This window comes from Haliotis cracherodii, unplaced genomic scaffold (genome assembly GCF_022045235.1).
Source record: "Haliotis cracherodii isolate W230 unplaced genomic scaffold, xgHalCrac1.p SCAF_4, whole genome shotgun sequence".
NCBI classification, from domain to species: domain Eukaryota; kingdom Metazoa; phylum Mollusca; class Gastropoda; order Lepetellida; family Haliotidae; genus Haliotis; species Haliotis cracherodii.
In genome coordinates this window covers 50,262,929-50,287,909 of record NW_027266297.1, presented here as the reverse complement: position 1 = coordinate 50,287,909, position 24,981 = coordinate 50,262,929, and the positions used below count along the sequence as shown (strand labels likewise).

Here is a 24,981-nt window from a genome sequence, read left to right as displayed (position 1 = left end):
GTTTTTACAGGAAAATGCCATGGACCAAACCATCCTGACATTCCTCCTTTTATTAACGACAGCTATTCATGTCTTTATTTCTGGAGTATAACACCCCTGTATACCTGGTGTTTGTAGTACCTTTCATTATGGCTACCTCACAGTTCACTGGTTCTTGTACAAAATCAAAGAGAATGCATATTGATACAGACACTGTTGTGTCTTCTGATGAGGAATCTATACTCAGTGGTGACTCTTGGTCTGAATTTCTTGTTTTTGAAGGTGTTGATGGAGAACCCCTCAAAATCAACCCCTTCATCGTTTCGAAATCTAATCAGGGAATATGTGGTACTGTCAAGAATGTTACTCGTCTCCAGTCTGGTTCACAGCTTCTGAAGTGTGCAAAAGACAACAATCTCTAAATCTTCTCCAAGCACATCATTTCGCAAATACTGAGATTGTTGTCTCGGTGCATTGTACGCAACCGTGCCAAGTGCCTTTCAAATATATGTCAGAAGAGGAAATTGCAGCAGAGCTGAAGCCTCAAGATGTAACATCTGTAAAGAGATTTATGAGAAGAGATGGTGACAATCTTATTAAAACCCAAACTTAATTTTTTACATTGCTTTAACGAAAGTCCCTTTATCAATCAAAGCTGGATATTTCAACATCGGAGTGGACGTGTACATATCAAATCCACTCTGTTGTTTTAAATGTCAGCAGTTCAGGCATGGGGCTAAGTCCTGTCGTAACTCAGCAATTTATTCCCACTGCAGTAAGCAGCATGATGGCACTGACTGCACAGATAACATCAAATGTGCAAACTGCAGTGATGACCACGAGTCCTCCTCGAAATCATGCCCTTCTTTTGTGACACAGACTAAAATCCTGAAAATCAAATATACTAATGATATCTCATTCTCAGGAGCTAGGGCACTGTTCAAAAGTCTATCAACCACTACCAGAAACTGAAGTTCCCTCAGTCACTATCACTGATCCTGAAACTCAATCTGAGCCAGTTAATGAGGTAGAAAGAAATGCATCAGTAACCAGAAAAGAAGGGAAATAACAAGGGAAAAAAGAACCCAGGGCCCTTAAACATATTAGGTGCCTTCAACATTGACAGTCCCTCAGGACCTCTAGAGGTTCAAACCACTTTGAACCTCTTGATATGGAGGTCACTCCGTCGACGTCATTACAAATGTAGAGATTTTGTATGGGCTGATGATGTGCTTCATTCTGCTGGCTTTATAGGCAGGGTATATAAATTAGCATCGATTTCCTGTTATTTTACGAGAAAAATACACATGCGTTATGAAACATTGTCCTGCATACAGTACACAAATACCATTGAATTTGTAAATCATCTTGTCTATCACAAGGGATAAATATTTCAAATCATCATCTCTCAAGGATCTTTTTAGTAATATTAATTCTCATTTAATTATATGCTTTCCAATGGAAATAGAATTGTATGATAAATTTTGATACTTTGTTCTGTAATTTGTAAAAAATTTGTACATATTTGCTTGGTCCTTCACACTCCTCTGAGTGTAGACCTTTTTGATTGTTCAATGTTACCTGTTATTGATCAAACTCAAGAGATTCTGGAACCTTTAGGTACCCACGAACGACTATTAACTGTCCAGAATGTACCAGTATACCAGTCACGCTGTATGTTCTGGCAATGATGCAATAGAAGTTTTGTATTCGCAGGAATTATCAAACAATAGTTATCATTGTAAATAATTCTAAAAGTACTACCTCAATTACATCACTAGTAATCCCACCCACCTCCCCAATTTTATAGATCTAGATAGTTGATGTTGGAAAGGAGTGAGTTGTCCTGTCTTGCGCTTGTGCAAGATGCCTGGGCAGCAAGATAGCATTACTTGTAAAGCTGATTATGGATAGTTGACAGGGAAAAGCACATCTGTTCAAAATGTGGAAGGTTTTTCATAGTATAGGATTTATGGCAATGATGTAATACATGTGGTATTCTTAACATTATTAACAATGATAACTCATATTTTTTCGCTTTGCAGGAGAGTGTTCCAATCTATCATCCGTCTCCCAACATCAGTCGTCCAGCTAATCAGTTAACAGAAGAGGAACAAATAAAAATAGCTCAGAGGCTTGGCTTAATAAACCACCTTCCAACTGGGATATATGATGGAAGCAATAAGAAAGCAAAAGAGTAAGTATGGTATAGGGATGTCATCATATATCATGATATTGATGTATCAGTAATTTTTTTATACTAAATTGACAATACAGAATTGGTTTACCCATATTACCATGGTTAATTAGGATGGACAATGAGAAGGCAGGAAATTCAGTTGAAACTTTTAATGGATGAGCCTAGTTAATATTAAGCATTAAATTGATTACTTGCAGGTCTAGATAGGTGAGAGAAAAATTCTCTGCACAATGTCATGCAGAATAATGAATTTTAATTTTAATCAATATATATCGTGATTCTTTTGAATAATCGACACCTTTAGTATAAACATGTTCAATTGGCCTTATCAGTTCTATCGGGGTGGTCGGGTAGCCTAGTGAGTAAAGCGTTCGCTCGTCATGCCGAAGACCCAGGTTGAATTCCCGACATTGGTACAATGTGTGAAGCCCATTTCTGGTGTCCCCTGCCGTGATATTGCTGGAATATTGCTAAAAGCGGCGTAAAACCATGTTCACCCACTCACTCTCAGTTCTATCCTTCACATATGGCTGGTGTATAACAAACATACTTGTTACAATTCTAGGGCCAATCAAAATATGTGTTTAGGTTAAACTGGTGTAGGTAGGAACAGAATTATGATGTTACCTGGTTACTTTTAGAGTCCCTTTGCTCAGATGTTACCATTACTTGTTTCAAACTGTAATAGACTGTAATAGTAATAAGTCAACACTCATTATGTTAAAAGTCTGAGCAAATTAAGAATGAAGTTTTGTGACATGAATTGCCCTATCCCGTACGTGATCACTTTGCTTTTTACAGCTATTGTTGTATTAACATTGTCATGTTGAATAATGGTGTTCATTCTTAAACCAAATGGAGCCGTGTTAATTAAAGAGACCTAATTGACAATGTAATTGTTGGCAATAGAACCTCATTGTCTATCATTTTGTACAGGTTAATAATTATAATTAACAAATGTTTTTTCATCTTTTATCTTACTATTTAGCCTCCGATGGTATCATAGTGTTTCTTGTAGTGGTGGGGTAGCCTTTTGGTCAAATTGTTTGCTTTTCAAGACCCAGGTTCAATTCCCAACATGGTTACAATGTGTGACGCCCATAATTCCTTTGAATACCTTTCCTCTATTACATCATTAGCCATTAATTTCTGTTTTGGCTGTTATCACACTTTTAAATCTTCAGCAGACATCCTCTTCACTGCCATACATATCTAATTGTCGTGAGGGAAACCCTATCCTCTTCTAGATGCAACTGCACATGCTCAAGACAGGAAAACAACACTTCTTTCCTGTGTGTCCAGATGCAAACAATCATATCATTTTAAAAAAAACAAAAAACAACTTGGTTTTGTTATTGACACTGTAACTTCATTGCGATCATCTTAAAGACAAGTACAGACAAGCTAAGAGCAGAATTAACAGATTAGTGGAGCCAAATCGTTTTTGTAAGCAGTAAGTATACTCTCCCACTCCGTCGCCATCTGGCATGTGTTCAGGGTGCAGCATTGGTCAACTGATCAGAAATCCCCACCCTAGATGCCTCGCATGCAGATAGAGAATGTGTTCTCCAAGCTCTAGATAGAGCTTCTGCAAACATCTATCAAAGGAAGCTTAACAAACTTTCCGCGGCTTGGGGTACTCCAGTATTTTCTTGAGAATAGTGCGCACCCCAGTATAATGTGTACCCCCCTCTAGCAGATTTGAATATTATGCTCAGAAAAAAATACACCGTACCCCTTCAGTGAATTACCGTAAACGAACTGGTCATGAGAAACTTGGTCAGTACAAATTTGAGATAAAAATCCAGGGACTCAGATTACCTTGTGTATTTTCTCGTAAACTAAGCCAGAAATAGCAATCAGCTGGACACACGCTTTCTTGGAATCTACCGGTGATTCGGTCAAGACACACCTGATGATATAACTTTACAAGATTTTAATGCAAGGATCATCAAAAATTGTATCTGAAACTATTTTTTTATCAGGAATAATATATTCCTATATGTTGCTATTTTAGTTGCAGCTTTTACTAAATATTTTTAAAATAATTATAATCTTAAACGAAGCAGCTGATCGCTATTGCCAGGTATCATTTTTCACATGGAACCAGTTTGACCAGTCACCGTCGAGGCTCCCGCACACGTGAGCACGAGCACTACGTGTTGACATAGAATCGCCAAACTATAACAAGTATAAATTTTAACGAGTCAAAGTATGGCATTTATGATACAGTGATCCCTCGCTACAATGCTACCTTCGGGGTCAAAATAATTGATGAGCGTTATAGATGATCAGCGGTTTAACGAAGGTCGAGTTGTAGGTGGTAGATGACCAACAGTATACATGCTCTGCCTACCCTAACACAATCTACATTGCATGTTTCAGAAGTTGTTTATGATTCATAGTGTAAAAAAAGAATTGATCGGGTATTAATCTGTGCTTTCAAAAAAACCCAACACATCGTTTCCATTCAGGTGAATAAGCAGGTAGATCTATAACAAACTTGGTCAATAATAGTATGAAATTTGACATGAAACTAAACATGATGATTTACCATTTAAAATGTATTTCCTGCTCTCAAAAGCATTGTTTTATATGCAAAGATTAAAGATGCAAAGACTTCATGTGTATTTTCTCGTAAACTAAGCCGGAAATACCAATCAGCTATGCACACGTTTTCTCCCAATCTACCGGTGATTCAGTTAAATCGTACCCAGTGATACCACTTTAAAGAAATCTGATATAGTTGGTCATATTGGATTTTAATTTTGATCATTTTTTTCGCAGACATTTTACTTAAAAGGTCATATCTTGTTAGGTTCTTCACAGAAACAACTGAGACTTTACATTAAGTTACTTAGTCGTATGAACCTCATTTTGTTCTTGGCTGTATGCTGAAAGTAACAATGCTAGGTTGTAATATTTAAAAACAGATTTGAGTGCAAATACTGAATGAAGCACTCGTAAATCTAGGTAGGATTATCTCCCTTTAACTGTCGACTACCCTTGAAGATGAGGGTTAGAATTGTTCTTCAGCAACCCATGCTTGTCTTGAGAGGCGATTATAGGGATCAGGTGGTCAGGCTCCCTGACTTGCTACTTTATTTCCCAATTGCCAAATGCTAGCATACCTTACTTTTGACGGCTGGGCCACCCGTGCCCCCCAACACCCCAGAACAGGATTTCTTGTGGCGATGTCCAGCCTGCCTGCGGTTACTATGTTACTTTGTTTGTACAACGTACAAACAATCCATTTGAGGATTCGAACATGGTCTAGGTCGGAACCGGGTTTAGAACACTCTGGTTCACTCTGGCACTCTCAATTTCGGAGACGTCCTGCAAACGGTGACTATCTTTTGACGGAGTTGGTACAAGCTAACCCTTTGAGATTCGAGGTCGTAGATAGGTTGAGAACAACCTTTGACACCCAGCACATGCGAATGTCATAGCAGCAATGTCCGCAGTCGGTGCCTACATTTGACGGCGTTGGTACAAGCAAACCATTTTAGGATTCGTACATGGTCGAAGTCAGAAATGGGTTTAGAAGATAAGGGTATACCCCAGAACAATCAATGTCATAGCGGCGATGTCCCGCAAGCATTGCTTACATTAGACGCTTTGGCACAAGCAAACCATGTAAGGATTCGAACATGGTCGATGTCGGAAATGAGTTAAGTAGCCCTCTGACACTCCGGCACATGCCAATTTCTTAGCGACAATGTTCTGCAAGCGGTGACAGTCTGACCTTATGAGGATTTGAACATAGTCGAAGTCGGAAGTTGGTTAAAACACCATGGGACACCCACGCACATGTCAATTTCGTTGGTGATGTCTCACAAGCAGTACCTTACATTTGACGGCGTTGGTACAAGCAAACCATTTGAGGATTCGAACATGGTCAAAGTCAAACGTAGGTTAAAAACTCACTGGGACACATGTGGTGATGTCTCGCAAGCGGTGCCTTGCATTTGACGGCGTTGGTACAAGCAAACCATATGCAGACTAGAACCTAGATGGCGTCTGAAATGGGTGTAGAACATCCCGGGATGTTCTGGGGCACGTCAATGTCATAGGGACAATGTCTCGCAAGAGTTTCCTTACTTTTGACGGCATTGGTACAAGCAAACCATATGCAGATTCGAACATGGATGGCGTGTGAAATGGGTGTAGAACACCCTGGGACACGTCAATGTCGTAGGGGCGATGTCTTGCAAGCATTTCCTTACTTTTGACGGCGTCGGTACAACCAAACTATTTGGGGATTCGAACATGGACGAGGTCGGAAACAGGTTCAGCACTTTGTCTTAGCAATGCAACATAACCCGGAGTCCTGGTGAACTCAGAACACTAATCCATTTTGATTGTAGCTCAATGGACAAGGGAGCTATACCCTTTTTTTCTCCCGGACTATTTGACCCCTGCCACAAACTGCCATACAGCAGACCTCTGAACACTTGTATCTCGGAAACTACTGGTCCGATTTCGACCAAATTTTATGTGTGTATGTAGAGTGGGATTGTCTAGATTATTGTAATCATTCGATTTATTATTAGGGCTCTATGCCCTGGGAAACCCCTGAACATGCCAATTACGTAGCAGCGTCTTACTTTTGACGACATTGGTACAAAGAAACCATTTGAGAATTTGAATATGAACAAGGACTGGAATGGTTTCAGAAGACCCGAGAATGCTCTGGCTCCCGCCAATTTTGTCAAAATGGACTAATCACTTAGTGGAATAAGGGTCTCTGAAATCCTCAAAGTGAGGAACAGCTAACTGCATTCCAGTCCCCCCAAAACTCCCGCTATCAGCAGGGGTCCTATTGCCAGCTTCACCAGTGTGTCACAACTGATTAATGACCACAAGCTATTCTGTAGCAGACGACATGTATGTGAGTCCAGAAAATAATTGTCTTCTTTTAAAATATTGATATTTGGTTATTTTAAACTACTTTCGAAACATTTAAATGTTCTGCAGATTAAAAAAAAGATATTGGTCAACTTGTAGACAACCCATTGAAATTTAAATTTTTTGTGCGTAACATAATGGCCTTATTAATGCTTTCATAAGCAGGCAAGACATATTGCAAAGTATAACTCTTTTGCCATGAAACATTTATCTAGTCAGTTGTGTACGAAAATATCAAAAGTACAGTAGACATTGATGAATAATTAAAACAAATGTTCATAATTAACAAATCAAGTGGGTTTTTTACATGAAGCAGAAACAGTATTTACTAACTGAATTCAACATTTGACATAATGCACTTTACAGAGAGAGTTTTATTCCAAATAGGACATTTGTTACTTTGTACTTATTTATGTTTTAAATACTCTTTGCCATCAAAGTTAGAAGAAATGGGGTTGACTATGGTATTTACATGAAAGGAAAACCAAGATGAAACTATTTCTATATAGTTTGTTTTAACTGAACTTCTCACATCTACATGAATGTCACCAGAAGACCACGTGCACCAATTGTAGTACTAGGCAGTAGCATGATGTCCATTGCACCTGCAGGTTTATGAACACGCTTATAGCTCTTGAAAGATATTTCTTAAACCCTAGTAATTTTTGGAGTTGAGTCCCATCTGGGACAAAAATGGAAGTTTGACAAATGGTACTCACAAGCTTCGTGTACCACTCTGACAAGTGTATATTGGCACGGGTACAACTTTGCAATATGTTCGCCACTTATTAAACCCACTAATTATAAAGTTTTAAATTTTACCCATCATATTATTCTCAAAAAGGTTTGAGGAACCATTTTACATTGCTACGTTAGATTTTGAGGAGGTTATTGAGGCATATAATTTAATTATCCTTTTAATAATCTGAAGTGGCAGTCAAACATAACAAATGTTATATTTGGGATAACAGTTTCTTTGCAAAGTACAGTTTCTCCAGGATTCAAACCCACACTGCCAGAGTGAGGCACCAATCGCCAGCACACAAAGTCAGCGATCTAACCCACTCAGCCACCGAGGCTTCCACAAAAATGAAAGTCCGACAACTGGTAGTCTAGATCACGAACTTTGTTTACCCCTCTGTCAAGTGTAAATTGGCACTGCTCCCATGGCCGAAAGCTATGAACACACAATGCCATTTAGAAAGTGGTCAAATGTAACAAATGTTATATTTGGGATAACACTTTCTTTGCAAAGTACAGATTCTCGTACTTTTTCGGGTTGAGTCCCGTCCAGGATTCGAACCCACACTGCCAGAGTGAGGCACCTAATGGCCAGCACACAAAGTCAGCGATCTAACCCATTCAGCCACCGAGCCTTAAACAAAAATGAAAGTCAGACAACTGGCCTTGTGAGCCCTGCCAATTTACACTTTTCAGAGGTGTACACAAAGTATGTGATCTAGACTACCAGTTGACTACCAGTTTTACCCCAAATATGATATTTGTTACATTTGAACACTTTCCAAATGGCATTGTGTGTTCATGGCAGTCAAACAGTTTTGAACATTATTTGTAGTGGCGAACATATTGTAAATTTGCTCCAGTATAAATCCATTTTTCAATTTTTCACTGAAAGAGCAAGTTGAACAGAATACTATTAAAACACTAGTCTGCCTCACATAATCTCAAGCTTTTTAGTGTCCTTTCTGCCTTCCCCTTACTGCGCCCTAAAACATGAAACAAGTGTAAAATTTTCTAAAAGCTGAACCTCTCATCTCAGTGTGGCTCTTTTTCAATATATTGGCGTTATTGGTTTTTACAAAATTATATAGACTAAGGGTTAGTCTACTAACATACCTATGAGTATGAGCCTAACCCTAAACTACCATCATTGCCTAATTGGGTTTTAACCCGATATATATAAATGCTTACCACATTGAACATGATTTAAATATTGGTCAAGGGATGTTAGTTTCCAGTGAATAGACACTTTATTATAATTGTTACCTTCAAAACGTTTTTCAAAGAGTTGATTTGGTCACTGTAGTTTCACTGTTTTGTCTTGGAGTGTTATGTTTCAATCCTTGAGTGTCAAGCTGGCCCATGCCATCAGTGCCCTAAAGTAAACAAACTTGGACCAGCTTGACCGTGCCTGCTTCACTGGAGCAAGGGAACAACTGATAAGATCATGGCTAAAGAGTATCAGATTCAGTGAGAGGGGGGATGCTGACAGGGAGAGTTTGGGCTTATGCCACTAAGTGTAATGACATATCAAGTAATAAATTACACTGTAGCATACTCATGTGCACTGCATTTATAAAGTGGATTCATATTGACTGGAACTAAATGATTTATTGGTATGAGGGGCAGTCAGGTAGCCTAGTGGTTAAAGCTTTCGCTCGTCACGCCGAAAAACCGGATTTGATTCCTGACATGGGTACAATGTGTGAAGCCCATTTCTGGTGTTCGCCGCTGTGATATTGCTGGAATATTGCTAAAAGCGGCGTAAAACCATACTCACTCACTCACTCACTCACACACTATTGGCATGAGGTGTATTTTGCCCCTTTGCTCTGAAACCGCTACTCCGATTACTTTCACACTCTACATGAGCCAGCTGCTTTAGGTGCTTGACATATTTTGTTCTTTAACTTTGACCATTGGCCACGTGCTTTGGCAGCCATATTGGATTCAGGGTTTTCACAGTGTGTTTGGGGTTCATAGGTCTTCCAAAGCATACGACTCTGAATCCACCACATGAAATGCTACCCATATTTGATGGGATAGTTATTAGTTGCGGCCATATTTGATTTTGATTTTCATACCCCCCCCGGCGTACCATCAACTCATCAAAGGCTCCAATCAGCCATAATCCCGTTGTTTATATTACTGGCTTCATCCTTCGTTTCTGTCACAGACTTCACCAACGATTGTCATCACTACCCTTGTGTGTACGTAACAGGCTCCTCTACTCCAGTATAACAATATTTACTCTACTGCATAAACATTGCCTCCTACTTGTAAAATACTTGTCAACCACACTCTGTATATCACTTGCTTGATAACGTTGATAGAACCTACACCGAAACGTCACTCTTAATTGTAATAAAGAAGTTGTTCATCCATAAATTCTTATCCTTACTTAGTACTCCAACTTCTAAATGCCTATCAAAGAAGAAGTCAGTGAAATATCAAATTATTAATTACTTTTGTACAATATTCTTATGCACTGTATTATAAAGCGGTTTCGAGTAGGCTGAAACCGAATGACTCAGTAATTCTAGAAATCATAGACCTCGACATCGCTGCCCGCAGCTATATTTTTTTATCTTTATTATTCTGGCATTTTTTGTTCCAATCCCAACTCGAGAACTACAACTCGGAATCTCTTCAAAAATCGACCAAGGGCAGATAACCAAAAAACAAGTATTTTATGTTGGCCTATTGCTCCCCAACAGCTTGTCCGATTACTTCCAAAATTTGCATGTGTCTGCTGCTTTAGGTGCTTGACATTTTTTGTTCTTTGACTTTGGCCATTGGTCACTAGTTTTAGCAGCCATATTGAATTCAATATTTTCACAGTGTTTTAGGGGTACATTTGTTTAAAAGTACAGAACTCTTAATCAACTGAATTAAATGCTACCGACCCATCTGACAATTGTCTCCATACACAACAAATTTTGGATATCTGTCATAGTGACGGCCAAATTTGATTTTGATTTTGGTTATTTTTTCACTGAAATTTTACTTTAAAGATCATATCTTGTAAGGTTCTTTAAAGAAACTATTGAAAGTTTGCATGAAGTTAGTTTCACATATGTACCTCATTTTTTGTTCTTGGTTGCATGCTAAAAGTAACACTGCTTGGTGGTAATATTTGATTTCAAAATACTGAGAATGAAGCTCTAGGTAGGATTATCTACCTTTGACTGTCAATTACCCTTGAAGATGAGGGTTAGAATTAGTCTTTAGCAACCCATGCTTGTCTTAAGAGGCGATTATCGGGATCGGGTGGCCAGGCTCCCTGACTTAATACTTTACTCAGCCAATTGCCAAATGCTACCTTACCTTACTTTTGACGGCATTGTTAAAGCAAATGATGTTTAATGGGTTTAGAACACTCTGGTTCACTCTGACACACTCCAATTTTATAGCGGTAATGTCCTGCAAACGGTGACTAGCTTTTGACAGAGTTGGTACAAGCAAACCCTTTGGGGATCGAACACGATGATTGGAGGTCGGAAATGGGTTAAGAACTAACTGGGACACATGTGGTGATGTCTCGCAAGCGGTTCCTTGCATTTGGCGGTGTTGGTACAAGCAAACCATATTCGGATTCGAACATCGACGACACCTGAAATGGGTGTAGAACATCCCGGGACGTTCTTGGGCATGTCAATGTCGTAGAGGCGAAGTCTCGCAAGCGTTTCCTTGCTTTTGACAGCGTCTGTACAAACAAACCATTTGGGGATTCTAACATGGACGAGGTCGGAAACAGGTTCGGCACTTTATCTAAGCATTGCGACAGAAACCCGGGGTCCTGGCGAACACAGAATGCTAATCCGTTTGACTGAAGCTCAATTGATAAAGAAGTTATAGCCTGTTACAGAGTCACCAAGCCGAAAGGCTGAAGACCCCCAGTGTTATCATTCGATTTAATATTATTATTATTCCGCCGATTGTTGTACCAGAGCTAGCAGAATAACCACTGGCTAGATTATGTTCAAATTTTGTATGTGTATGAAGACTGTTGAATACCAGGTTCCGCAAAATTCCAAGGCCATAGCCCCAATAGCCAAGGGCAGATAACTGAAAAACAATTAATTTTTGAAGATGTATTTCCCCCTATTGCTCTGCAACCGCTTGTCCGATTACTTTCAAACCTTGCATATATCTGCTGCTTCAGTTCCATGACATTTTTTCTTCTTTGACTTTGGTCATTGGTCATGTGTCATATTGGATTCAAGGTTTGGTTTGAACACAGGGTTTTTAGGGAATATGTCTTCAAATCCTATCTCCTCTGAACCCACTGCATGAAATGATTTCAAACTTTCTGAGAATTGTCTCCATACATAACACATCAAACTCTGTCAGCCGTTTTTGGATATCTTTCATAGTGACGGCCCTATTGGATTTTGATTTTGATAAAAAAATTTCACTGAAATTTTACTTTAAACATCATTTTAAGGTTCTCCACAGAAACTATTGAAAGTTGACATGAAGTTAGTTGCACATATGTACCTCATCTTTTGTTCTTGCTAAAAGAACCACCGCTTTGTGTTAATTTTTTATTTATATTTGGAACACCCCTGGAACACGCCAATTTCATAGCGGTGATGTCCGGTGACTATTTTTTTATTGAGTTGGTACTTGCTTGAAGGATTCGAACATGTTCACGGTCGGAAATGGGTTTAGAACACCCCTGCACATGACAATTTCGTAGCGGCAGTACCCTGCAAGTGGTGCCTACATTTGACAGATTTGGTACAAGGAAACCCTTTGAGGTTTCGAACAGGGACGTTTGTGCACAGTGTTACTTGGAGCCCGTAATTGCTGTTTTGCAGCTATATTTGTAAACACTATTATAATTATTGAATGAAATTTTGAATATAATTAAAGAAATATATTGCTAACATAAGTCCAGATAAACAATGAAAATTTTTTTTATTACCAGATATTATGATAATAGGATGAAATTGTGTACTTAAGTTCAGATTTGTTGACTGGTATTTCCTGTGTAACGTGATCGCAGTGGTCAGCTGATAATGTTTTCTGAGATGGGGGAAAACATCGCGTCATTGGAAAACTTGAGTTTATTGAAAATGTTAGTAAATTTTGGGAGCTATGCTTTACTGTGCTATAACCGAGTTAGCACTACATTGAGTGGCGCAATAACGAGGGAACACTGTATATGAATCCATTCTCTGTCAGCTAAAGTTTGTTTCAAGGCATCAATAGCGGTAATCTGACTGTGGTTGCTGTTAAGAACGGTGAGTTGTGCGATCTTCTGATCGCTTCACACACGATTTCGCTGAAATTAATTAAAACAATATTAAATGGATAGCCACTCTGTAATTACATCATTAATTTGCATACTTCAGTATGGATTTGTTGCCATGTTATTTCCGGTGTTACGTGCTCACGGTAATGTCTTTCCGTTGGGGGCTGGGGGGGGGGAGGGGGAGGGGAAACATCAAAACTCATTATTGTGTGTATAATGCGCACCCCCTTCTACACAGCTGTGTTTTTTTTTTAAAAAGTGTGCACTATACTCAAGAAAATATCGTAAACCTTTACCATCAAGAAAGTGCACTAGATTTCCAGCAAAAACTCTACCAGACTCACTACTAAGAATAGGATAAAGGGAAACATGTCTCTTCATGGGAAGCATTCCCCCACTGAGAGACACTTGGGTAATGCAAGGGAGCAAGTAAAATTTCTGTCCACCCAGCTGCTAGTTGAAATGGCTAGATTGAAGGATCTCAACACTGGCAACAAGCAGATGTTCAACATCAGTACATCAACAGCAACGTTTGCTGCCAGTATCAAATAAATCATTCCCTCAATCAATCAGGATGCAGATAAATCCTTGGACGACAGAGTTGACGTGAGCCTGGAACAGTTGAGTTTCATTCCCAGCTTCGTTATCAAGACCATATCCTCAAGATGCAAGAGGCAGCCTGACTTCCAGAAACATCCAGCCGATAATCATGTTCAGTGAACTCATCCCAAAAGAGGACATGGGACATCAGGGCGGGATTCTTTTCATGACCCATCCCAACAAGACAGACAAGCATGTCTCAAGGCCACCACCTCCACCAAGAGTTAACAGACCTTTACAGAGTGTGACAAAGGCAAAGGCAGAGACACTCCAAGAAGCGATCTCTGTTGTGTGGCTCTCCAGTTCAATATATTTCTCCGGATCCTGTCAACTTGGCCTGTCTGACGGACGTTGATTGCAGACTACTGGTATTCAACACAATGCCAACCACGGGACCAATTGGGGTTCATCTGATTGATTCTACATCATCCTAGACTTGTGGTCCATCCCATAGGGTGCTAATTCCATCTGGCTGGGGCCAAGCTGGCTGGGGCCAAGCTGGCTGCCTCAAACTTGGCCATACATATACTTGTAGTCAAGGTGCAGTCCGGGCATTCAAGGGTTAGACACCACCAAGGGATTCTCCTCCCTTGCCACAGTCTTTCTGGTTCTGAAGAAAAATGCATCGGACATGCACTTGATAATCGACATGAAAGTACTCAACAGGGATTATCTAGTATGATCTCCCAAATCTCAAATTGAATCAATCCAAAAGCTAAAGAGCTCCCCCGGACATGAAGACTGGATGATAGGTCACATCATCTCATCCCCATTCATCCCAGTTGTCAACCTTATTTACGATTCGCAGGTTTACTGTTTACCTAGACTATCAAACCTGTCATCGGGTTTGCTCATCTAAGGCTATTAAGACTGCACCGATACATCAATGACTCCCTATCAGCTGATCAGGACAAGTTGCAAAACAAACAAAATGCAGTCTTTCACAATGGCTACTCTCATAGCTGTGTTTGCTGGTTCACTTCAACAAGACAAGTCAGAGTTTGAACAAATCCAATACATTGTCTCTGTAGGGTCAAGGTTACAGCTTATCAAAGGAACTCTTGAAAGCTACTCAAGAGCAAGAGATATAATCTGAAGTGCACACCGAGGTCACATGGTTGGTGGATGTTACATCTAGATACATTAACATCTCTAACTTACAGAGGGAGGCTGCAGTTATGTCCCTTACAAGCCTGGATAAAGAAACCCAGAGGACTAGAATTTGCATGACCTAACTGAACCCCCACCAGCTCAATGACATTGGTGGATTCAACACACCCACCACTTCACCACCTCTACTCAGGTGAAGGGAAATAGTTTTGGATGTAACACTGTACCAGCCACCAGGAAATCATGTCATATTAGACATCAGTACCGAATATGTAATGTTTCAAATAAATATGTCAAGATCACCGACAGGACACAATGGTGACATCTTCAGTTGGAAATGACAACATATTTATGAGCCCTAGAAGTTGTAATGGATACTATTAAGTGACGTCATATATTCCCACTTAACTGCTGGCAACTATCTGGGGATACTAGATGCCAAATCCCACCGGTCCCTCTGGTGTATACCTTCTAATGATGTAATATTGGTGAGATAGTCATAGGAATTAAGAATACTACCTATATTACATCAAGAACTAGTCCCACCCATCTCCTCAATATATCTGCATCTAGATGATGAGGGTTTTTTGGTTGAAAGAAGTGCCATTTGCCCACTGTTGCATCTTGCAGAGGATAGGGTTTCCCTCATGTCTGTTAGATATGAATAGCAGTGAAAAGGTTGTCTGTTGAAAAATCCACAGATTTAAAGTGTGATTGCAGCCAAAGCAGACATTATGACTAATGAGGTATAATTCTTAGAATTAAACACAGTGATAACTATTGTTTGATTTCTGTTGTCCCCAAGCTTGTGATATTGCGAAAAGTGGTGTAAAACCACTCACTCACTCATAGTTTTATTTAATGTTATTTGGTGCATGTTTCTTATTAGCATTTTTTTTATGATCTAAAACATATGACTAGGACTGATGTGAAGATTATATGGATCAATGGTAGCCTAGAATTGTTTAAAGTAATGGTACCTAGACTTTTGGTCAGGATTATACATGTAGGTAGGGCCGGGAACTGGAATCAAGAAAACTTGTTATGGTTTATCATATCAATGTCATGTGTAAGTGATCTGTGAAACAGAAAATGCTTGTGAATGAATTGCTTGAATTGTAAGATTATTGCAACTGACCTTTCTGTAATCACATCAACTTTTTAAAGTTCTAGAAATGATATATTATAAAAATCGGCTCTAATCCCAAGTTTGAAGCTTGTTTATGAGTATAAAAACACACACACGCAAAATATTTGGAAGTTGAGACAGTTCTTTTGGGGCTTGTCCTTTCACGCTCTTGGAAACAAGGAGAAGGGTTTTGTCCTGGATTCTGAATTTGATGGCAAGCCAATGAAGAGTTTTCATGGCAGGAGTGATGTGTTCAATCTTTTTGGTTCTGGTGATCAATCTAGCTGCATTCTTGACTTTTTCTCGTTTGTACAAAAGATGATTTGGGAGGCCAGTGAGTAGGCGATTGCAGTAATTTTAGGCGAGATGTTACGTAACCCTGAACTAGTGCAGATGTTGTTTTCACACCCATGTATCTGCAGATCATGCTGATGTTATGAAGATGGAAATACACTCTCTGGCAGAAGCTGTTGATGTTTGGTTCCATACTAAGGGAGGAATTGAATAAAACACTGCACTGAGGTTGCAAACTGCTGAAGTATAGTCCAGTGGCTTAAATGAAATTAAATCTGGGTATTATGTGCGTACAAGTGCATACTCAAGTTGGAAGACCTTAAAATATCAGCAGGCCAAGTACTGATTCTTAGGGAACCCACAACATCACCTTTCCTTGACTGTAATATTTGACCCTGAATGACCACCGACTGCTTCCTGTCTGAAATATGACTTGAACCACTTCAAAGCCACATCTTTGACATGGAATCTATTTGTGAGTGTAGATTGTAGAGCAGAGTGGTCGATCGTGTTAAAAGCAGCAGAGAGCTCCAGCAAAACAAGATATGTTGCTCCATTGTTGTCAATTCCTCTGAGGATGTCATTCAGGACTTTATATTTTCACAATACTGGGAAAATGTTTGCAAAAATTAATTTGTTCTCCGGTTTTGCACAAAAACATAAATTATTCACTGGACCTGCTGGATGTTGTGAAAACCATTTAATGGCGAGTTCCTTACTTCATTTGATTTTTCTTCTTTTTTTTCAGATGTGTGATATGCATGGGAGATTTTCTACTGGGAGATATGTTGCGATTTTTGCCATGTATGCACACATATCACAAAGAGTGTATTGATGACTGGTTAATGCGGTCATTTACATGTCCTTCCTGTATGGAGCCTGTAGATGCTGCGCTTCTTACCACATACGAGACAAGTTGATTGACTGGTAGTTGTAGGAATACTGAGCCAGATGGCGGTGCTAAGATTAGCAAGCTTACCTACAACACAATTTCTGTGGCTAACTCTGGCTTCTCCAATCAGTAGTGTGTGATGGTGTTAAGGAGACTGAAGTGCCAGCACTTGACCCAGTGGAAGAGTTGGGCACACAGTTGTACTGGAGATCCCTCCTTCTGCCTGGGAGTCTGTATATATATGTCATCATACTGTACACAGTGCATGTTTCTTATCCACATATCCACTTAAAGTTAAGGTAACAGATGTAATCCTTGATCTAATTTATATTCAACATGTTTTAGCTATACATCCACACATGCTAAAGTGCAAGTAAACTCATCATAGAAACTTTTCAGATTTTAATACTTTAGGTCATACTTAATCACACATGCTTGACCAAAGTTATATTTGTAAAACGGAAATAGCATAAAACAGATGATAAAAAATGACAGGTGAAATCATCCCTCCAATATCTAGGGGCATTCCCCTCACTGGGCTTAAAAACAGGTTCCTGGCATAAGACATATTTAGAAATGGTTCACATCCTGTTTTAGGAATAAACATTGTATTGATATATGGTATTACCACATATACCATAACTCAACATAGAAAGTTCTCCTGGATAGTGCGCATTAATATATATTATCCCACAAGGTCAATGTTAAGCCAATCGGACAGTTACAGTCAATATAGTTCGTGCTGAAACTTGTCTGAAAGTAAACAATGGGATAATTTGACCGCCCATTTGATATTCTGGGAGTAGGGAGCCTTGGATATATCGAAAAATATAAATTGTCCCCAAAAATTCTTGGAAAAAAAATTATGCTTCAGACCATTGATAAAAGGAAATTGCCTGCCACAAAACTTATATGTTGCATGGTGTTTTTCTTTCTTTTTTAAATCAGGCTCATAGTTTGAAGTAATAAAAATCTGGTTTTGTAGCTGTAGCTGAAAAAATATCTCATCTCGATACAAAATCCCAGTCCTCCTCCAGAATATCAAATAGTTGGTCCCTAACTACCATAGAGGCAAAGAGACAATTGCCTATAATTTTTTTGGTCAGTGATCGCCTTTCGCTGCAATCCAGGTCGGCCTGATAGAAAAAAGGGAAGCTGCTCTCTTCTATGAGTTCGAGTCTGCCTAGCCTGTCATTTCATTATGAAATAATGTCAGACAGCAACAAAATATAGCCAGATACAAATTTGTTTGTCCAAGTCCAACTGTTTCAATTCTGGAAAAGAACCCATGCCATAGAGATCTGTCTACAAGCACTGATTATGGAAACTGTGTCTGCTAACATCCTCTCACACATTGCTTCAGAGTTTGTTATTTTTTCCAGTTACGCCCTTAGCATCTTAACTGATTACAATAATCCCAGTAATTTGTCTGTATTCCCAAAGGTCAATTCTGACTCGATCGCTAATAGAAAAGGGAGGAGATATATTTGTTTGTAAACACTGACTGTTTGTTTTTGCACATTTATTTGTAAATGACCCAACGGATCCTGTTTTATCTGTTGGCTCTATCCTGCCAAGGCACCTAAACATTGCATGATATAATGAGTTATTTAGCAGAAGTTAAAACGACTGTCAATGTGTGGTAATCCATAAACCAAATACATAGTCTCATTAATGCAAATTTTGACTTCATGATTCGAAACCTTTACTAATAATGAAACTAAGAAGGTTATTATCTATGAATTTATCAGCTTTTGTTGTTTAATCCAACTTATAGTAAACATGTTAGTGAAACCAGTGAATTGAATAACTAACTTAAGGTCAGAAGTTAGTATACTAATATACAATATGTGTAATGTTTTCTTTTAACACTTAAATTAATGTCCTAACAGCTCTGCTGGAAATGTGTCACTAGGACTTGTTAAGAGGCTGGATATAGGTAGGCAGCTACTTTTAACTCGAAATGAAAGATGCTGGGATTGTTTTCTCAACAGAACTGAGGGTCCAAATGAGTTTATGGCATGATGAATTTTCTGTCATCTGTCATTTCAATCTGTTTACTTTTGTCTTCTTCTCGAAACAGCCTGAACAAATGAGCCAGCAGCTTTAGGGATTCATGCAGTACCATTCAGGATTTGTTAATAATTACCTTCTTTTTTTTTTACACAACTGAAAAAAATACAAGATTTCTTACAACATCATTAGAATCTTTTACATAGAAATCTTTAGGTCAAGGAAGCTGATTAATATAAGAAGCAAGACAACTGGATTTGCATATGCCAGTTAGTAAGAAACGATCCTTTTTCCAATTGTTTTGTAAGATACTTGAAAGAGAAACCACAAGGTCCAGAAAGATAAATCAAACTTTTAAGGATAAAAAGGTGATGAAGCTGAAAGCATATAGATGACAATGATTATAAGTTTCTTTTAGCATTGTTCAACTTACCATCAGTAGTTAATTGGAATATGGATAGAACTACTCCACACTGTTTGGAGTGCCTCCGTCGTCTAGTCTTCCAGGGTGAGCTGAAAGTCAGTGGTTCAAACCTTGCCCACGTCATACCAAAAAGATAAATGAGATAAGACAAGGCCTGGTCCTTTTGGAAGTCAGTATACTATGTCTGAGTGGGGTATCCATGTTAAACTGTGACCATGGCATATCAATGGGGAAACACTGTAAAACTGTACTCTGGACTAGTACAAACACATGTACACACTTTGCTATAGAAGTGCAATAATCTTCACACTGTTTGGAATCATATGACTTTGCAGTAATGCCATTTTAACTTATCTTCACTTATCTTCACTGTGCAACATTGCCAACTTTTGCCAGGGACAATGTACTCGTATGAAGTGGAATATGTATACATAGCCCAATGAATGTGATTATGTCTGAACACCTACCTTTTTCTTCTTATCACCTGCAAATTTAGGACATTTGACAGAAGAATGACGCTAAGGAGTGAATAACATAAAGTAAAATCAGATCTTAATTTTCACTATCTCTAAACAAAGATCTGAGGTCATCCCATATGGAAGGAAGAGAATTTATGGATGTGTCATGTGTTTATGAGGAACAAAGTTTCAAAGTATATACAAACCTTTTCTGCAGATGAATAAATGCTATGAAGCAGAGAACATCTCTCATATGGAGTCTTGTTAGAACGACCTTTTGCAAACCTTGACCGACCAATGAAATGACAAGCAAGAAGTGGACATTAGCCAAACAGAAAGCAGCTTTCTTAATCTTTACCGCGCTAGTTTCAAACTGGCAACTTTTGTTCTAGACTAAGCTTTGAAAAACATTTTTGAAATATTCTCTATTCAAAATTTGAAAACTAAACAAACTGAAATTCTGGAAAAGGTCGTCAAGATTGTATGGCAGTACTTCCCACATGCTATGGAAAGTCTTTCGTTCCAAATGTTTATCCAACAGAACTGAGAGATAAACAATGATTTTGACTGAATCAGTTGTACAGACAGTCAATGGCATTTGGAATATCCCTTTTCGAGGTTGCTTGATTAGAAAACATATCCCAACTGTCACTTCATGAACTGGTAAGCAATACTTTGATTGGTCATGAAATAATATCAAATACAAGCTTTTTAAACATATTAACTTACCTTTGCATTTGATGTTTGATAGTCAAAATTATGTAAATCTTGTGAAGACAAAATAGTAGGTCTCAGTCTTTAGAATTCTGCTGTTAACTTCCTAAAAAATTCTTAACAGCTCATTTCTGGCTGACTTGAACTATACTGGCCATTTTAAGCAGTCATTTAAGTGATGCTGCAAGAAGTTATTCCCTCAGATACGTTACACCAAGAATGCTATTACACAGTCATCTCAGTAACCATAATAGATTTTAACATGTCAACATAAATATTTCACACTTTTTATGATAAACAATACAAAAATGTATAAGCAGATTCTTTTTAGAAGGCATATAGCCATGATAGTGGTTATATCATTTAAATACTGATGTATGACAAGTGACGACCATCTAATGATATCAGTGGTAGGACTGTGGTTCTGATCAGTAGCATATGGAATTCTTTTATTGTTACCGGTCCTTTGAATTACACCAAGGGATGTCATATTTGATTTATATGATGGATATTTTCAGTAAAATCATGAAATTTGGTCTTGAATTGTAAAGCATTTGAGCCCTGAAGCAACCAACTGTGTTTGGATGAGAGCAAAAGCACATGTTTTCAAATAGAAACAATCAAGCATGTGGTTGAAATTGAAGGTCACTTAACCAGAAGGAACTGGAGGCAGGGTACGTTCTGTCTTGAAATTATCTTCCATTATGAATGTGTTTTTTTCCCCAATCTGGAACTTGTTATTACACTGCTAGTGCAAGTATATTTTTTGTTAATGAAGCTACAGGCATAAAACTTTGTTTTGAAGTCACACTGCATATATGGCATGTCTATTCTCCAAAGGGAAGTGATGTCATTAAATCGGAAGTGCTTATACCTTCCCATGCTAGCACAGTGGGATTTCTTTTAAAAAAAGCTTAAAAGAATTTTTTGATGGACATATTGGATGTCTGGGAAAAAATGTGTTTTGGGTGGGAAAATGAAGTTCTTTTGCTTCTCTGGTACATGTGTATGACATTGGAGAATGATTTTTTTGTGGAGAAACTTGCATTGTCAGAGCCCCTGGTGGTGTAAGAGGTGTGCACTGCCCACACCTGCTGTGGAAATATTAGGTTCTCGAAATACTAGTCTTATGGGACACACATTTACACATTTATTTGTGTTATATGATCACAAAATCAGTTGTGGGGCTACAATCCAGTTAATATGAGGATTGTTGCAGTGGGCCTAATAGCAGCTGCTTGAATTCAAGATCCGTCACAACAAAACAACCCAGGCAGAGTAAATAAATTTGGTCATAACATATGGTCAAAGCCCACAGAGTTTGTGTGTATTTGAGCAGAGATATCACTTTGTCATACCTGTTGAAAAGAAATATGTATATACAGTGTTCCCTCGTTATTGCGCCCTTCAAAATAACGCTAACTCGGTTATAGAGCGCGCTAAAGCATGGCTCCCAAAATTTACTAACATTTTTAATAAACTTGAGTTTTCGAAAGACACAACGCTTTCCCCCATCCCAGAAAACATTATCAGCTGATCACCACGATCACGTAACACCGGAAATACCAATCAATCCTATTATTATAATATCTGGTAATAAAAAAAATGTTCATTGTTTATCTGGACTGATGTTTGCAAATTTTTTTTTTAATTATATTCAAGATTTCATTCAATAATTAGCTGCAATTAAAATAACACGACATTGGAATGTATTATTCCTGAGAAAATAATAATTTCAGATACAATTTCTTCCGACCATTGCATCAAATTTCTTTAAAGTTGTATCACTGGGTACATTTTAACTGAATCACCTGTAGATTGGGAGGGAACGTGTGCACAGCTGATTGCTATTTCCGGCTTAGTTTATGAGAAGATACACACAGTAATCTTAATCTCTGCATATAAAACAATGCCTTTGAGAGCAGGAAATACATTTTAAATGGTAAATCATCATGTCTAGTGATGTTTTATATCAAATTTCATACTTTTATTGACTAAGTTTGTTATAGATCTACCTGCTTATTCACCTGAAGGGATACGATGTGTTTTGTTTTTTTGGAAGCGCATATTAATACTCGATAAATGTTTTTTTACACTATGAATCATAAATAACGTCTATTCTAATGTTTTTTGAAACTCTGGAACGTGCAACGTAGATCGTGTTAGGTAGGCAGAGTATGTATACTGTTTTGGTTGGTCATCTACCACCTACGACTCGACCTTCCTTTAACCGCTGATCATCTATAACGCTCATCAATTATTTGGACCCCGAAGGTGGCGTTGTAACAAGGGATCATTGTATATTTAGAATTTAAAAGATTTGATTCTACCATGTACATCTTTAGCAAAGTTTTGCAACGAAAAGAATCTGTCTATGTTTTTGTATAACCCCATTATGATTAAGCATTTACTGCATTTATATTGTCCATGTTATTCAGACATGTATTGATGGATCTTTATTGCCGACAGATTTCAGTTTAAATACTTTGAACATGTTTAGGGACTCTCAGCTTCTTTATTATGATATTGTGATAAAATCTAATTGTGATAATAGTTTGTCATGGTTGCCTTTGAACTCATGTTACTGAGGAAGCATGTATGTACTAATATTGTTAAGGTGTACACATGTGAAATGTAATATAACTTGTAGATAGTGTACAGGTTTTGTTTCATATCTAGTCTTCTCGTGTATGAATGAAAAATTGTCATGCTTTGTTTGCTTAATGAAAATGATGAGAGAACTCCAACAGTTTCATGCATGTCCAATGTTTTCTTGATCATACAGTGCATATATGGTTGAGTAGTTGTTGGTGGTCTATGACATTAACAACTCCTGATACCATGAGACATTGGCTATTACTTTTCAGGTTGTAGATATGACAGATAATCAGACTTAGAGTATTATGTATGAAGTTTATTGATACATCAATGTCAAGTAATGCAGGTGATTCTGAGTAAATGTTTTGCTGACAGTTGTGAGCATATTTCCATTGGGATTACTTTCCATTTTTTTAATAACTTATGAGAAATTTGTTTCCTTACTCATATAATGATTACATGATGAGTTGGTATGTGTTTTCATATTAAGTCATGGAGTATGGCCAAAACACATTATGAAAATATAAACAAAATAATTTTCAGTGTCATTTGTGTCAACATTTCTTAAAAAAATTATTCTAATTTTGTATGTGTATTCTGAAACTTTCCCAAATATCATGTTGGACTTCCTGACTAACACAATATATATCTGTGATGAGCTACAGTGCTTCTGTATGTATGTCTTTCAAGTTTCTGTTTATCAAGCTTTTATTTTTCTTTACCCTTTTGTTTTGTTTATAACTAGTGTGCATCACACATGCATAGGGATATTGTGCTTATCTTTTGTTATATTTCTTTTTCTTGTTTGTATTGAAAGTGAGAGTATATGTGATGCACACTGTCATCAACAGTTGGTACAAGGATAGACATGTATTACACCACTCCATGGTATGAGATGATCATTGAAGCACATCAGTTCACAAAGATAAGGCAAAAGGCTTGAGGATCCATTTAATTTGGTTCAACCACAGTTCTCATCATGCAATCCCATCTTTAATAAATAAAGATCTTCATTTCACAAAAAGATTCTAAGCCTTTGAGTTGTGTTTCTGAGATTAAAACTGGTGATGTCCACCTTAAAGCATGATGGCCTTCTAGTTACTGCACCTGTGCACATTACCCTTGGCATCTGAAGGAACGATTGTAACACACTTACTTTATCACAGGTAAGGAGGCATTTTGTTGCTCACTTTTGTAACCAATGGCCTATTGTCACCGAAGCTAGACCACTCATCATTCCTAGTATCCTCATTGCGGGATCCACCTCTTCCAGATATCTGAGCTTGCAGTAACCTACAAGGTAAATGGATGCTTGATTGCCACCCCAGCACCCAGTGGATTGGCCATTGTATGTCTACTTCAAGGACTTCACTCAGTAAACACAAACTTTAATATATTTTGCCAACAAGTTGTTTCCTCACTGCTAGAAGCTGCTAGACCACTATGACCACAACAAGATATGGAAAAACGTAAGATGTTACTAATTATTTGTTGACAGTTTTCTCCAGTAGGATACAAATCCACAAAGTCTGTTCCAAAGAATAACCAATGTAGCCTGCTACTATGGCAACATTACAGAAAAGGTACTTGAGAAATGCTCAGATTTGTTCCCACAACATGTCAGCCTATATGATAATGAATATTATTAGTTTGAGTTTCTT

At 38.1% G+C, this 24,981-nt stretch overlaps 1 protein-coding gene across 1 annotated transcript in view; it reads left to right on the top strand.

Annotated features, from left to right (window-relative positions):
• The window catches only part of LOC139478161 (RING finger protein 11-like), a 55,132-nt gene extending 30,799 nt beyond the window's left edge, over positions 1–24,333 (top strand). The window contains exons 2-3 of the mRNA XM_071260499.1: positions 2,025–2,176; positions 16,970–24,333. Of these exons, the coding sequence (XP_071116600.1) occupies positions 2,025–2,176; positions 16,970–17,141 (324 nt within the window). The 3' untranslated portion in view covers positions 17,142–24,333. The remainder of the gene's footprint in view (positions 1–2,024; positions 2,177–16,969) is intronic.
• The last annotated feature ends 648 nt before the right edge of the window (positions 24,334–24,981 follow it).